The 16,965-nt window shown below is 39.5% G+C and overlaps 1 protein-coding gene across 3 annotated transcripts in view; it reads left to right on the forward strand.

Moving 5' to 3' along the window:
* SH3D19 (SH3 domain containing 19) overlaps positions 1-14,006 on the forward strand; it is a 115,137-nt gene extending 101,131 nt beyond the window's left edge. For all 3 annotated transcript variants that reach the window (XM_088448293.1, XM_088448304.1, XM_088448314.1), the window contains 7 exons: positions 1,082-1,212; positions 2,800-2,855; positions 7,766-7,959; positions 8,133-8,179; positions 8,590-8,773; positions 9,756-9,850; positions 11,919-14,006. In XM_088448293.1, coding sequence (XP_088304419.1) covers positions 1,082-1,212; positions 2,800-2,855; positions 7,766-7,959; positions 8,133-8,179; positions 8,590-8,773; positions 9,756-9,850; positions 11,919-12,026 — 815 coding nt within the window. In that variant the 3' untranslated portion in view covers positions 12,027-14,006. The remainder of the gene's footprint in view (positions 1-1,081; positions 1,213-2,799; positions 2,856-7,765; positions 7,960-8,132; positions 8,180-8,589; positions 8,774-9,755; positions 9,851-11,918) is intronic.
* The last annotated feature ends 2,959 nt before the right edge of the window (positions 14,007-16,965 follow it).

Genomic DNA, 16,965 nt, shown 5'->3' on the forward strand with positions numbered 1-16,965 from the left:
ACCCCCACTGGTCCTCTGCTCGCTTCAAAAATTAGTGATGCAATTTTTTTGCTCAAACAAGAATCCCTTTGTATCATTCAGCTATCTTCTGTGGCCGGTGGCCTGGGCCTCATCCACTATTAGTCGGCCAGATCACCTCAGTGTGTGCAATGGCATTCCCCACAAGGGTGGATATAGAGATTATGTTGTTAGATGGTCATGCTGTTTGCTCCCTCTTTGGCTATAGGCCCCAGGAAGCCTGTTCCCACCCTTTACTCTGTCAATCTCTTGCTCTGTTGTCACGCTGTAACAAAATGGGCAATGTATATCCCTCAGAGCCCAAATAATCCCACTGTGGAGAAACCCCACTTTCTTCCCCGGTCTCACTTCACACATCAGTGATCTGGTCTAAACATAGGTACTTACTCCTGAGCACCCTCCCATCTGTGGGAATCTTCTCTCTATATGATGACCTGATGAAACTTCCTGGGTTTACTAGGGAGCAGAGCCACCAGATTAGACACTTTTTTTCACTCTATGCAGTCACACCCTTCCATGCTGGCCTGTCTCTGAGTTTGATTGTCTCGGTCTATATTGTCATTCTTCTAAAGGTATCCGCTCCACTCCCTATAATGTCCTCTGGTGCTGAAAGAGACCCATGCCAATTTAAATGGGAATCTGATCTGGTGAAGCCGTTCAATAAAGAGGAATAAGATCTCTAAATCATCCATTAATGTCTCCATTAAAACATGTACCTTTTGATACAGTGTGTTTTTCTGTGACAAAAAGGTGCTGGTACTCTCCCAAAGTCACAAGATTTATAGTAGCTTTGTTCAGATGCTTATTTTATTCATTTCTGAAATTATTTCCCTGATTTCTTCCAGTACTAATTATATGAATTAAAAATGATAATAAAATGCAGGAACTGCATCCCATTGAGTATCATCAGAAAACAGGACTGGTGTCGTATATTAATGTTGGAGCTTGTCCATGGACAGTCACAGGGCCTCGTAGATAATATTATGAAGTTATGAAAGTGTTATTCCCTCTTGAAGCGTTTCTTTTGTACTAACGTAGTGATCCTATCATTGCCACTTTTCAGAACATGCAGATGACCTAAGCCTGAGCTCAGGGGAGATTGTGTACCTGCTGGAGAAGGTAGACAATGAGTGGTACAGAGGGAAATGTCATGGAAACAGCGGCATATTTCCAGCCAATCACGTCAGAATATTGGTAGGTAAATACATCTGTACAGTGGTGATTTAACTGCCTTGGGTCCTGGATTATTTTACTGTTTACTGTGTCTAGTTTTGTCTGCATTTGTATTCCCGTATTTTATATATCTGGACACAGAGGAGCAGGCAGACCATAGTGACAGGCTATTATTTACGTAGGACATTCACATCACCTACAGACAGCATGCATCAGTCATAGGACACATACATGCAAATACCTGCTTACACAGCTTCTGCCACAGCTATGGGTCCAGCCATACATTTTATCATTTTATTTTACTATAGTTGCTTTCTGGATTGTCTCTTTGTGCTTGGTAATAGTACAACACAAAATAAGCAGTGAAACCGAAATGAACCATTTGCAGACCACCCCACTTAGTTTTACAGTGCTCAGCAATGATCTGATAATAAAGGCCTGTCCATTACTTTAGAGATTACCGTATATAAACACTTGCTGTAGCAATGGAAACAAACAAATCATAATACTGTCTCCCGTGCTGGAGAGCGAATGGAGTATAAAATAAAAAATGAACAAACATTTGGGTTTTTAGTTGGCTTACAAAAGTATATCAAACTTGTAATATAGATCACATAACTGTATCTCCATATAGGTGTCTCTATAAAAAGTCTCTAATGTATAGGTGATATGTAGGGTCATGCAACATATGTTGTTTTTGTTTTTATAGTGTTTTTCAGAAGCATAAGGGGGAAATGTATCAAACCTACTAAATAGTGGAGTTGTGGACAAGTGTAGAAGATGAACATGTGTTTAAGTCTATAAAATGTTTGCCCTATTGCAATTACGGGCATTACCAATATTAAGCTTACAAGTTCTGCAGTGTATTAAGCCTCTGTTTCTTTTGTTTGCAGTGCCCTAAGACATGGGTTCTCAAACTCGGTCCTCAGGACCCCAAACAGTGCAGGTCTCCTCACAGAATCATAAGTTAAAAAATTAGCTCCACCTGTGGAACTTTTAAAATGTGTCAGTGAGTAATGAATACACTTGTGCTCCTGCTGGGTGACCTGGAAAACGTGAACTGTGTGGGGTCCTGAGGACCGAGTTTGAGAACCTCTGCCCTAAGAGAATGCAACTTCTTGTAGCCCACAAAACACTTCTTGTAGCCTCCTTGTTCTGTAGGATTATAATTCTAGTGTTTTCCAACCAGAGAGCTGTGTCACATGCTTATGGCTATTACTTCTGATAGCAATCACCCTAGTACAGTAACTTTTTTGGGAGGGGGAAGGTGAGTGGCACAAATGCCCCTGAATGCTGTGAATTGTAATCCATCTGTTTCTACTATTATTTATGAAATGCAGATCTATATTATAACAGATGGCATTTCAGCCAGTGAGAAACTTATTCTGAATTTGCCAGCTACGTGGGCTCAGGAAATTCACTGCATAGATGCTTGATGTTATGAGGATGATGACCTTTGACACGCTGATTTATGACTCCTATTATATGAGTTATAACATTTCTGATTGGATTGTAATATATTTGCATATACAAGAATGGCCCAATGGCGGCTGTTATGTGTGGAATGGGGCATATGAATGAGTACTATCTCTAAATGTATTACTTTAGGTTGATATTCCAGAAAAGGTGACTCAGAAGAGAAACTCCTCTGCATCTACAATAAAGTAAGCATGTATAAAAGTAATGATGTATTGTATATGGTGCACACACATAGCTAAACAATTTATAGATGTACTGTATACTTTATTATTTATTGTACCTCCATTTGCTTTAGTCAGGATCATTTCGGAAATTGAAAAAATTAATTGGCATATAGAACAAAAAATGTATACTTGTAATGTCAGATAAAGATACTTTGAGCAAAGTGTTCCCCAATCACGTGTAACCAAAATATTCTTGGAAATTATTGTCCCATTATTTCACATTATAAAGAAAGTAAAGAAATACGGGTGTGGCATAGGTGATCAACAACAGATGGTGGACAGACAATAGGCTGTCAGGGACAAAAGGTCGACAGTGCACATGTTCGACAGGCAGAGAACACCCCACTTCTGCTACTCGTATGATGTTTGATAACATGTATCATAACTGTGTATGTGAATTTGTATGAGTTGTATCAGTTTAAAATTTATGACAAATAGATTCTTGGAATAACAAGACTGCAACAGTGTCTTAGTAGGTGAGGTGAGAGATAAAGGAGCTGATTCTCAAGACCGTATGCAATTAGGAGCGAAAAGCCGTTTTCACGTGTTTTGGGGGGGGGGGTTTCGGAAAATGTTGTCTTTTGTTTTCTTATCCGTATTCAAATACCAGTCCGTTGTTGCTTATGCGTGAAGTCAAGGCACTGAAATAGGCAATACTTTTTTCTCCACAGAATAGCAGGTGAAAAAAAGTGTAAAATCTATATTTTGGGGTGCAGATGTTGGGTAACCACTCAAAACCCTTTGTACCCTCCCCCCCCATGGACAATTCACCCAAAAGAAGAATTTTACATTTCCAGGAACACCCCATAAAACGCCTTTGAAATTTGGGGTGAAAATTAAAAGAGTGGAGGGACATCTTCAAAGACTAGCGAAATAACCTTCTGGGGATGCTCTAAGAAGGGGAGAAGTGTTTTTGGAATTGCAGGTGCTTGTATGCAGGAGGAATTTCACTTTTCTAAACTACACATTAGAGACATAAAAATATGATAGTACCCATTTACAAGCACCCCAAATTTGATGGGACTTCTTATTTGCTCCAAAAAACACAGCTTTATGCCATTCTTCACCACTTTTACCAAGACGCTAGTAGCAAGCAATTACCACCACTTAAGTACCCTAACTAGTTCAATTAAGGCTAATACTAAACTACCATAATGATTTCCGAAGTCAGCCCATCTTTTTCAGAGTGATTCCCCCAATTCAACCTGCGCTTTTCGCCTGGTTCACATTTGCCGGGTCCCGTTTTCACCTGTTTGGGAATTGAATACGGAGGAAATCTGGCGTGCTCACAAAAAGTTTTCGCATCCAAAACACGCAAAGGTAGCGTGGCTGAATGTGTACCCAGCATAAGACATGGCCATGGCCCTCTTTTCAGGGGGAGAATTGCACCCCGTCATTATGCAACAGAAACATACTTTTGTCAGGAACCATTATTTGGCCTCTTACAGTAACAGCAAATTAATTGACCCTTAAAGATTTAACAATGCTAAGGCACTGCTTTGTCCATGGTCACAGAGGTGCATACAGTGAATAAGTACATATTAGAAGTAAACTACAATCTATACACAATACAGGCCATCACCCTCCTGTTGTCCTCTCCTGGAACTCCCTTTAAAGAGAAGGAAAGGAGATGCCACTTATTTTGGTCTTGAAAACTATGTAGCGATGTATCATATTGAATTTCATCTCACACATAAATCTAAACACAAGCTGATCTCTGCATGTTTAGTTTGAGTTTAATCAAGGCGTCCACAAAAAAGATGCCCAGTGCCAGGAGCCATCTAATGTCTGGGCTGGAACTTAAATTCCCAACGTGATAAGACTTTCATCATTACTATACAGAAAGCGTTATCGGGCTGTACAGAGTTGTGTTACAAGCAGGGTATGCATATTCACATAAATACATAATTAGTAGTAATGTGAGAGGGTCTTACCCCGTTTCTACTGCCCCTTTTCACCCACCATTCTTCCCCAACACCCTTACCCTCCTTCATGGCATCAATCACCATTGTGAGTGGCATTGCTGGGAACTGTATGGGAGAGATGTCACACAGATAATACTCTGGCCAGAGTTTCTTTATTTCACTTCTAGATATTGGCTGTTTACTCCTGTTCTAAAGCTACAGCTACACATTACTATTTATTCACTGTCATTCACTAAATGATGATTCTATGACTACTGGTGGCTACACATTACTATTTATTCACTGTCATTCACTAAATGATGATTCTATGATCACTGGTGGCTACACATTACTATTTATTCACAGCCATTCACTAAATGATGATTCTATGACCACTGGTGGCTACACATTACTATTTATTCACTGTCATTCACTAAATGATGATTCTATGACCACTGGTGGCTACACATTACTATTTATTCACTGTCATTCACTAAATGATGATTCTATGACCACTGGTGGCTATACATTACTATTTATTTACCGCCATTCACTAAATGATGATTGTATGACCACTGGTGGCTACACATTACTATTTATTCACTGTCATTCACTAAATGAGCATTGGTGGCTACACATTACTATTTATTCACTGTCATTCACTAAATGATGATTCTATGACCACTGGTGGCTACACATTACTATTTATTCACTGTCATTCACTAAATGATGATTGTATGACCACTGGTGGCTACAAATTACTATTTATTCACTGTCATTCACTAAATGATGATTCTATGACCACTGGTGGCTACACATTACTATTTATTCACTGTCATTCACTAAATTATGATTCTATGACCACTGGTGGCTACACATTACTGTTTAATCACTGTCATTCGCTAAATGATGATTTTATGACCACTGGTGGCTACACATTACTGTTCACCGCCATTCACTAAATGATGATTCTATGACCACTGGTGGCTACACATTACTATTTATTCACTGTCATTCACTAAATGAGCATTGGTGGCTACACATTACTATTTATTCACAGCCATTCACTAAATGATGATTCTATGACCACTGGTGGCTACACATTCCTATTTATTCACCGCCATTCACTAAATGATGATTCTATGACCACTGGTGGCTACACATTACTATTTATTCACTGTCATTCACTAAATGATGATTCTATGACCACTGGTGGCTACACATTCCTATTTATTCACCGCCATTCACTAAATGATGATTCTATGACCACTGGTGGCTACACATTACTATTTATTCACTGTCATTCACTAAATGATGATTGTATGACCACTGGTGGCTACACATTACTATTTATTCACTGTCATTCACTAAATGATGATTCTATGACCACTGGTGGCTACACATTACTATTTATTCACTGTCATTCACTAAATGATGATTGTATGACCACTGGTGGCGACACATTACTATTTATTCACTGTCATTGACTAAATGAGGATTCTATGACCACTGGTGGCTACACGTTACTATTTATTCACCGCCATTCACTAAATGATGATTGTATTACCACTGGTGGCTACACATTACTATTTATTCACTGTCATTCACTAAATGATTATTCTATGACTACTGGTGGCTAAACATTACTATTTATTCACTGCCATTCACTAAATGATGATTCTATGACCACTGGTGGCTACAAATTACTGTTCACTGCCATTCACTAAATGATGATTCTATGACCACTGGTGGCTACACATTACTATTTATTCACTGCCATTCACTAAATGATGATTCTATGACCACTGGTGGCTACAAATTACTGTTCACCGCCATTCACTAAATGATGATTCTATGACCACTGGTGGCTACACATTACTATTTATTCACTGTCATTCTCTAAATGATTATTCTATGACTACTGGTGGCTACACATTACTATCTATTCACCGCCATTCACTAAATGATGATTCTATGACCACTGGTGGCTACACATTACTGTTTAATCACTGCCATTCACTAAATGATGATTCTGTGACCACTGGTGGCTACACGTTACTATTTATTCACCGCCATTCACTAAATGATGATTGTATGACCACTGGTGGCTACACATTACTATTTATTCACTGTCATTCACTAAATGATTATTCTATGACTACTGGTGGCTACACATTACTATTTATTCACTGTCATTCACTAAATGACCACTGGTGGCTACACATTACTATTTATTCACCGCCAGTCACTAAATGATGATTCTATGACCACTGGTGGCTACACATTACTATTTATTCACTGTCATTCACTAAATGATGATTCTGTGACCACTGGTGGCTACACATTACTATTTATTCACTGTCATTCACTAAATTATGATTCTATGACCACTGGTGGTTACACATTACTGTTTAATCACTGTCATTCACTAAATGATGATTTTATGACCACTGGTGGCTACACATTACCTTTTATTCACTGTCATTGACTAAATGATGATTCTATGACCACTGGTGGCTACACGTTACTATTTATTCACCGCCATTCACTAAATGATGATTGTATGACCACTGGTGGCTACACATTACTATTTATTCACTGTCATTCACTAAATGATTATTCTATGACTACTGGTGGCTACACATTACTATTTATTCACCGCCATTCACTAAATGATGATTCTATGACCACTTTTGACTACACATTACTATTTATTCACTGTCATTTACTAATTGATGATTCTATGACCACTGGTGGCTACACATTACTATTTATTCACTGTCATTCACTAAATGATGATTCTATGACCACTTGTGGAATTTCTCAATATCACAAATGACTATATTTGCAGTGTTATCTTTCTCTCTCATAATTACAAACACTATAAAGCAGCGAGGTATCCTTCTGAAATATAGACAAGATACATGTGCACAATACTGATCTGAAGGTATGAATGCTTTTCCCCAGGGGCCCGCGGTGTGTGGCACGTTTTGAATTTATAGGTGATCAGAAAGACGAGCTGAGCTTCAGTGAAGGTGACACTATCATCCTGAGAGAATACATGAACGATGAATGGGTTAAAGGGGAGCTGAGAGGACGTATTGGGATCTTTCCAATCAATTTTGTGGATATTGTGGAAGACTTGCCAAACAAGACTCCAGGTACTTCTGTGGCATAAATAAATAGGGTCACTTGTTTCTGGTTCAAATCATAAATCAGTGCCTCCAAAGTAATACTGTGCGGTAAAATGACCTGACGTGAACCTGCTGCTGTGACAGTGCCAGTGACTGCCAGTCTCTCATGACTTTTTCTCTTTCTCTTTTCTTAACCCCAGATTCTTGGGATTCACAAAAGAATAAAGTGTCCGGATCATCGGCACAGGTACGCATTGGGCAGCAGTAAGATTGTACCTGATACGTAATGAAGGTTTGGAGTGTCATACTGCAGTACGCTGGCTCCCCAGAAAATACAGTAACAATTTCTCACTACAATGTTGAACAATTATTCCCAGAATGTGTATTTCTGGTTATATAAAAAATCAAGACCCCCAACATCAAACAATTAGTAGGGCTACTGGGGTCCCCTAACCACACAGTACACAGTTGTCTTTGCTGCATAAACAAATGGGAATTAATGTTTTAGCTGTGAAACAGTGTCTCCTATTAAGTTAAAATAAATATGACAACTGTTATATCAGCCTTACTTGCCACGCATACCCACAGTAGGTTTAAGTAGCTGCCGCTCCATACCCAAGCTACTCATGCCTCTGGTTTCTTGTTATTTTACAACAGAGCCGCCTGTCTGGGGAATGGGGTGAAGCACTGTATGACTTTACTGCAGAAGCAGAAGCTGACCTGCCCTTCAGAAAAGGAGACAAGATCCTGATTATAGAGCACCTGGACCCGGAGTGGTACAAAGGTCGACTGAATGGCAGAGAAGGGATTTTGCCAGCAGCGTTTGTACAGCTCTGCTCAGGTGTGTGTTGAGCTTAAAATGTCAAAGCCTCAGATATATACACTAGTAATCTTCCTGCCACATTTAGGATGGATGGACAGCAGAATGTTAAATCTTTCAGATTAGCTTTGCCAACAACTGGAAATTGTAATGGGGAAATGGATTCAGTGTGTTAGGTGTATGATTTATATATACAGCCGTACATCTCTGATAGTGAGACACGATTGCCAGTTTCTGCATATTGAGTATTTGCTACAGCTAAGGAATGTCTGGCCATACAGTCACACTAGAAATGCACATTTTTTGTGTGATTATATATTGAATAGGTTTCATGTATTAAGTCAGTAAAGTTTACTTAACATATAATACAATTTTAAATTGACCCAGCTTCTCTACAAATTGGGATGGTGCAGTTTTAAAAAGAAACAAAAAAAACACTTTCCAAATATTCTTTCATCACACAAGCTGCATTGCTTACATGGTAAAGCCCTTTAATTATTTCCCCGAATTAGATCCCTCTATGCAAATCTGATGACTGATTACTTCCTCCAGTAGCCACGACAAGTAGGCTGTCTCAGTCTGAGGTCTGTACCCACTTACATGTGTTTAATATGGACTCACTCGTAGACCTGTCAGTGATAAGCTGGGACTGGGAAGTGTCTGTAATTTGTATGCAGTTCAGCATGTGCATGTGTACTGTAGGCTGCTGCAGGATGGGGATTTGGAAATGTAAGTTATTTACACTGCTAAATCACACAAGCATAGGTTTAGCACTGATCATTTCATGGTATAGAGCAAAACCCTGCAAACATTATTTTTATCCAGGGTTATCATTTTTACATCCACAAGGAGACAGGTCCACTTACAATGAAGGCTATATATCATTATTAATACAATAGCGTGACGACTAACTATAAGTTAAGGTGTGATCGCAGAAAGGACCATGCAGCAACCTGAAGGTTTCTATAAGGTGCACATGGTGATTTCTGTGTCTGTGTTGCAGGACTTACAGCACGGCCATCTCAGGAAGGAATGCCAGCAAAGGCCAGGGCACTTTATGACTTCTGCGGGGAGAACGAGGATGAACTTTCATTTAAGGTACTTTGAGGAATGCAGCTCATCCTATAATAGTTATTGTTTAATCTGCTTCCTTTTGTGTTTAACCTTTCGTTCATTAGAATGATGTGTCTTGTTGATTTTAAAATGAACCTCTATATACCCCTGCCTATACCTTCTAAAATCCTTCCTATAAACCTCTAAGAATAACGCCAATTTGCATACGCATTCTGACCGCAAATAAAGACAGGAGTGGAATCTGTGGTTCCAACGCACAAGTATTATTCAGGTAAAAGTTCAGTCAGTTACACGCAATTGATACATACACAATTTAGGCGTAAAAGGAAATAATACAGACCCAAGTACAGTATACATACGCTGCGCCTCCGGACACGGAGATAGGCATCAGTAAGAGACCCTTAGTTCATACAACATTCAGCATGGACTAAAAAACCAGTATCCGGGCACACATATTTATCCCCCCCAGACTAAAACAGGACAATGGGGAAGTTTCTTGCTGATGTCATTGGTTCCCAGAGGAGAAGCGTATGTTACAGCACATTTAACAGGCTGGTTCAAATAGACTCTCACTGATGCTGAAGTAACGCCCTCTGTAACATTCTAACATTTAAACATTTTGTTGCTTGTAAGTTCTGCGATCCATAACTTGAGTTTGCATGATGCGATCTCTCCACCGATAACACCGGAATGCTGTAAAAAGCGTACGCATCAGAACAAAACCAAACACAACTTGCTTATCATGTATAATACCTTAGTTATCAAATACCTTTATTTCTCAGCATTTAAACTAACTAAACCAACTTAAATCATACATTTTGATGCTTATTGAACCTTATGAGTGAATATGAAATGTGTGGGTATTCAGGGTTTGGTATAAAGACGTATTAATATGTGTATGAAGAAGGGTGCAGTTAACTCTCACTGAGTGAACATTTTAGCAGTGTGACATGCTGGGCTAGATAGTTCTACATGCCTTCTGTCAGCAGGCCCCCACTTGTCCTGTGTTCAAAGGGAAAAACCTATTTTGTTCTCCTAGACTCTTGTGTGAAATGCAAATGTATTATCACCTCAAGCTGTGAAGTTTGGGGCCATCCTGTGTAGGATTCAGACAAATCCAATTGTGTATATCACAATTGCCACAACTTTACTTTATCTGCATCCAGGGATTCCCAATTTGTATGTAAAAATACCCATTGTCTATTTCTATTTACTTTTACTCAGAAAGCTTGCTTTTCCAGATGCCCTGTTCTTAGCTCCTGAGTTGTAACTTGAAATGACGCTGGTCATAAAATGGCGTCTTGCAGATTCTTGTTTCTAAAATGGAGTCTAGCTGCCATTTGTAATGATGGCGTCGCGCACGCTTCAATTTTAAACTGATCTTGTCTCAGCTAATAATCCAGTTTTGACAGTCTATAGAGAAATCAATGTCTAAGGCAACACACATTGAGTCTGAGTCAGAGCCACACTCAATACAGATGTTCACGTAGCTGAGCGATTTTTTGCAACTGCACATTCGCCAAAATTCCTAAAGACTCTTTTAGCGTACGCACAGAGGTGTCATTGAGGTCGAGACGCACAGTATCAGAAATGTTGTGGAAAAGTGATGGGCGGTGACTGGGAGGGGCTACTAGTGCATGCAAATATGGTCTTGTCAGTGGGCGTGTTATGGGAGTGTCGCGGACACGTTAATGCAAGTTGCTGCGATCAGAGCTGCAGGCATAGGAGGCCATAATCAGGCGGAGAAGCTGCATCTGCCGTGGGGCTGCTGCAAGTTTCAATGGTGCGACCGACAGTGGCGTCTAAGGACGCACCAATCGTTATTACTGCATCTCCGGACGCAGAAAGTGGGAGTCTCAGCCCTTACACATTTGGCCGCATGGTTGTACACAAGGGAAGGAGTTTGTAATGGCATCTGCATAAAGTCACAGACAGGCGACAGCCAATAGACACTGCTCTGAGAGCTTCTGGGTGCAGCTTAGGATCAGACCCATTACCTCTTATCACTTTTTTTTTACATTTTTTTTAAAAAGCCACGTATGAATAAGTAATAGAATGCCATGTGTAAGTAAGTCTCCTTCTTCCCTGACAGGCCGGTGATCTAATCTCTGCACTGGAGTCAGTTGATAACGAATGGATGAGCGGAGAACTCCATGGAAGAACGGGAATATTTCCAAAGAACTTTGTTCAGAGATGTTAACAGTATGCAGCAGACATTGCATTGTACCCTCCCACAAAACAGACTATCACCTTTGGTGCCAACTGAACTTTTTATATGAATTGTGTGAGATTTTTGCACTACGTATTTTTGTTTTTTTGTTTTCTTTTTCTTTTTTAATTTTAGAAAAGAAAATGTTTTGTTCTGGTTTATGTATGCGCTGTTTACCTGCTTGTTCTGTATGAATATATCAAGTCCAGTCAGAGATGGTAAATACATATCGCAGGCCATGTAGCAATGTAAAGGGCTTTAAAGAAGAATGTCCTTTATTGAATACACCAATAAATCCTGACTTCTGATCTACCTTGCAGTGTCCCTACAGATGAGGGACACTTAAGTGTCATGGAAGCCAGCGCGGTCAGTGTTATACATGACCAGCCTGGGAGCACGCTGTGTGTAATGTGCTGTATTTTATTGTACTTTCTTATTGCAGATATTCCTTACAGTGGCCAGGCTAGGCAATGCATTCCATGGAAGAATACTACAGTTCCACAGGTTGCTTTAGGGTTGTAGTAGCTACAATCCATTTAGTGCCTCTGTACATTACAGTGACATGTTAATGTTCCTTCATATCCTTATCACTATATATTGTTTTCTTTGGTTACTTACTTACAAGATGTCATTGTTGTATTCAGAAACGTTTCCCTCATAGACGTACTACACTTTTGTTTAGACTGTCCATTTTCCTGCAAATACTCCAGTCATTACTTCAGGGCAGACATCTTTCCTAAGTCCTGGCAACCAATCCTTCTTCAACCCTTATGTAAAACAAATTAGTGATTAGTTTTATAAACCACTAATTTTGGGATGTGACTTTTTGTAGGAATAAGTTATAGCTGACACTTGCAATAAAGCAAAGATACCTGTATTTTTCTGCCTTGAGGTGCCCTCGGAGTCACAGTATGTGGTGGCCATATTGGCACTCGGATGCTCAAAAACAACTTTGCTCCTAAGGGTACAGCTTGGCCACTGAGGACTAGTGTAAAAGCATGGATGCCATAGGCTCCACAAACACATATCCAGCACTCGGCTCTGTGGACAGACTGTTGAGCAGAGATATGTGATATATATATATCTCCAATAGTTTGAATAAATAGCACTCCTTGCCAAAATATACTGTAATACCCGTACTTCCGGCATGACCACAGTGCAGTATTGGTAAATATATTGCTATAGGATGAGTTTTACTTTTCTTTCTTTAATTAATAATCATGTTTCACAATCATTTTCTTTTGGGAGTTGCATTTGTCAGACTTTGATATGACAACATTGACCCGCTAAGCTTTGGAACAAGTGTACATACATAAATAACCCAAGAAGTGGCAAAATGTCACCAATTATCAAGTGGAAATAAGTTGCACTTTACAAATAAGTGCATTAATGAGCTATGAACGTCCATATACAGGGTAGATTTAATGGATTTTATTCTAATCATTCCTTTAGGCACTGTATAAAATACTACTTTTTATGAAGACTGTATCCTTTTTTTCTATATACTGATACACTCTGATGTAAAACAGAAACAAAACTGAAGTGTCATAGTCCGACATGGTGACTGTATGGAGTTGCACCCAAGACCCCACTTCACAACTGAATGTCTCTCTTTTACATTAATTGTAAAATTGTAAATTAATGGGCTCTGAATGAGAAGATTTCAACTTTGTTTCCTCTTTTCCTATTGCAATTTCTGCATCTTGTTATCGCACAAAGATAATACAGTAGATGCAGTGATTGCCTATATCCGCCTCATGTGTCCTCTCTTCTGTCCTATAAACAGCAATGCACTTTAAGGATCTTGATTGCTTTCCCAAGACTCTGATATTATAAACATGTAGAGGTGATAAGTGTAATATGCCTTTCGTAATGGCCTACTGAACACGAGAGGAGGGTATTGCAAGAGGATAATTTGTTTAGAACCTTTCATTGAGCAAATATACATTACTGGAACGCTACATAATAAAAGAAAATAATTTGTAATACATCAAAGAGTGTTGTCTCCTTGTTTGGATAATTTGTTTACTAACAGTCGGTAAGGAGTATATTAATTAGTGGCAAGGTCCAGCAAGTGAAACATAAATTATCTGGGCCCTGGCTACTTCAAAACCTCTGTATACATAAGCCGCCCCTGAATGGCATAATCTCTGTTCTTTACTGGTAGCTGCTAAACAGGTATCTGTCCTGAAACACGAAATTAGTTTGGAAATTGATCTTAGTGGTCCACCAGATATACACTGTGAGGGAAATGGACTTTAGATTTTCAATCTCATCCCTAGTAAATAAGACACTTATACTGTATATTATAGGCGAAAACTAGTTCCCCACATATTGCAGACTGTTATAAATCCTCTTCACTCATTTAAAGTTTGTGCCACTTCAGTAAGTTAACTGGTCAATATGCCTCAGGTGTTTAAAGACATTACTTTAGGCTGAGATGGGTTTCCAGCTTCTGTCTTTATTTGAGAGTATCAGATCATGCGCTATCAATTAATCTGTGTGTGATATGAACTCCACCCCTTAGCACTAATAATGACACCACCTAGCTCTCAGTGCTATGTGATTGTTCTGTGAATCTGCACTTTTGCACACCCTGCAAACTCCGAATGAACATCAGATTCTGACTTCTGGATTGCTTTTGACTACTCTCATTGAACCTTGCTTTGCCTAACTCTCGGTTGCTGATCCCTGCTAGTTGTGTGCCTCTGGATTGTGTAACTATGACACATTTTTGGCCAGATACTTTAAGACACATGTTTAATTGTGATTGCTCACTGTATATTGACCTATTTTAACAAGTGCCCTTGCCACAGGGGTCCAAAGTGAGAAAGCGGGTAACAATACAGAATTCCTTATTATAATATATGGTACTGCTGGAGGGGTTGAGTGAAAAAGAATGTTTTGTCCACATCTGGCTGGTCTGTCCCTCGATTGTTTAGTTTTGGAATGATGTAGTCCACCTTATTAATGATGATCTTATAATTTAAATCTTTAAGTGTCCTTTCATCTTGGATATCCTCTGGAGGGACTGGACAAACACTTGATAAGCTTAACATTGAAATCCTCAATGCAGCCAGGTACTTGGTTGCCAACAAATGGAAGCTCACAGAACTCTCTTCCCAGCAGTAAATGCTCAGTAAAATTTGGTACGACTGACTCCTCTATATTAGCCCATCTTCTCAATCCCATCCCTGGGCTTTCTATACCTTTTACACAGGCTTGGGTTTCTGAAATAGCAATTTATTCAAGGCTCTTCTAGCTGACTCAATGCAAGTGTCATTTTTGTGTTTAGACTCTTATAAGGTTCCCTCTGTGCTTTTTGAGAATGTTCTTAATTGTTTGCATTTCCATCTGATAACATATTTATGGACATCCCATAGTGTGATTTTAGAGGTTTTTCTGTTGTCGTTAAAGCAATGTATTAATACAAAGACCCTCTAGCTGTGTCTTACAGTATATATCGTACAATAATTGTTCGTTCAGTTTGCAGGTCCACTGTCTAGGGCAGGTGTAGCCAACTTGTGGCACTCCAGATGCTGTGAAACAACACAGCCCATCATGCCCTGCCACTGTTTTGCTGTTAGGGTATGCTAAAACTGTGTCAGGGCATACTGAGATGTGTAGTCCCACAGCAGCTGGAGTACCACAGGTTGCCTACTCCGGTCTAGGGAATGCATTGACCAAAGAAAGTGAGAGGTTAACTAGAGTATGGATGGAAGCAAAAGGTAAAATCGTTCTGTTTAGAATGTAGGAAGCACCAGGAATCAACTAACTCATGGAGGTTCCTTCTAACTTTCTGTCCACTAAAATAATCAGCAATTGACATGAGGAAACAATAGCATTACAAACAAGCTTCTTGACCTCTTGTTGCCCCTTTTTTCTGTATTAACTTCCATTTTGGCTGACCATTTAAACTTAAAGAATTCTAAAACAAAAAATTAAACTCCTCAATTAACTGCAATTTTTGTTTATATCCACAGCTACTATCATGGGATTAGGGTTGCATCCAATGAACCATCAGGTTAGGCCTGATAGAGACAGTCCATATAAAAATGTGTCCTTTGAGATGGTAATATATATCTGATACTGAGATATTATTATCCATATGAGACACAGCATAGAGAGCTAATAACAGAGAGCAGGTTATTTAACATAATAATGGAGATGGAAATATTAAATGCTGCCTAATCCATGGGATATAAACAAACAGAATAGAGATAATCAAACTCCGGAAACGCTAACAACAATTATCCTTGAGAAGAAAGTACCTAGTCTCCTATTTTGGAAAGCTTTAGATTTAGCTCAATCAGTTAATTAACATAGCAATCACTTTCTTAAGCTGCCCATCCATTTAGCGATGCGGGGGACGACGGCACAATTACGTCGCCGTCGTCTCCCGCGGGGTGAAGTGCATACACTGAACGTTCAGATGTTCAGTGTATGCAGATCAATCATCCCCGAACATGGCAACCTTACGGCGGTCGTCAGATTGACCGTCATGTTTGGGCGATGATTGATGTTAAAAACAACCAGCGGGCGCGCGCATCGCTGGTCGTTTTTAACCTTTACTGCCCGATTTGCGGGCGATTACCAAGCGATGGAGCGATAACGACCGTCGTTATCGCTCCATCGCTAGGTATGATCGCCTAGTGGATGGGCAGCATTAGCTGGAAACAAGCAAATGGACATCACTGTACGTTGAAAAACCTAGGAAATGGACATTAGATGTAATTGCTGCAAGGGTAATGCAATGTTATACAAGAGGACCTATAAAGAGCGTTCTCAAATAGTGTGTAAGTGTTCCGAGGTGGAGCGATGTTTCCGCTTATTCCTCTCAGCGATGAGCTATTCTTCTGTTCTGGGTATTGATTGACAATATAAAATTTTAATCGACAAGACTCTCACAGAAGGGTCCCATATATTCTGG

This window comes from Taudactylus pleione, unplaced genomic scaffold, assembly GCF_031769625.1.
Source record: "Taudactylus pleione unplaced genomic scaffold, aTauple2 ptg000021l, whole genome shotgun sequence".
In the NCBI taxonomy this organism is placed as follows: Eukaryota; Metazoa; Chordata; class Amphibia; order Anura; family Myobatrachidae; genus Taudactylus; species Taudactylus pleione.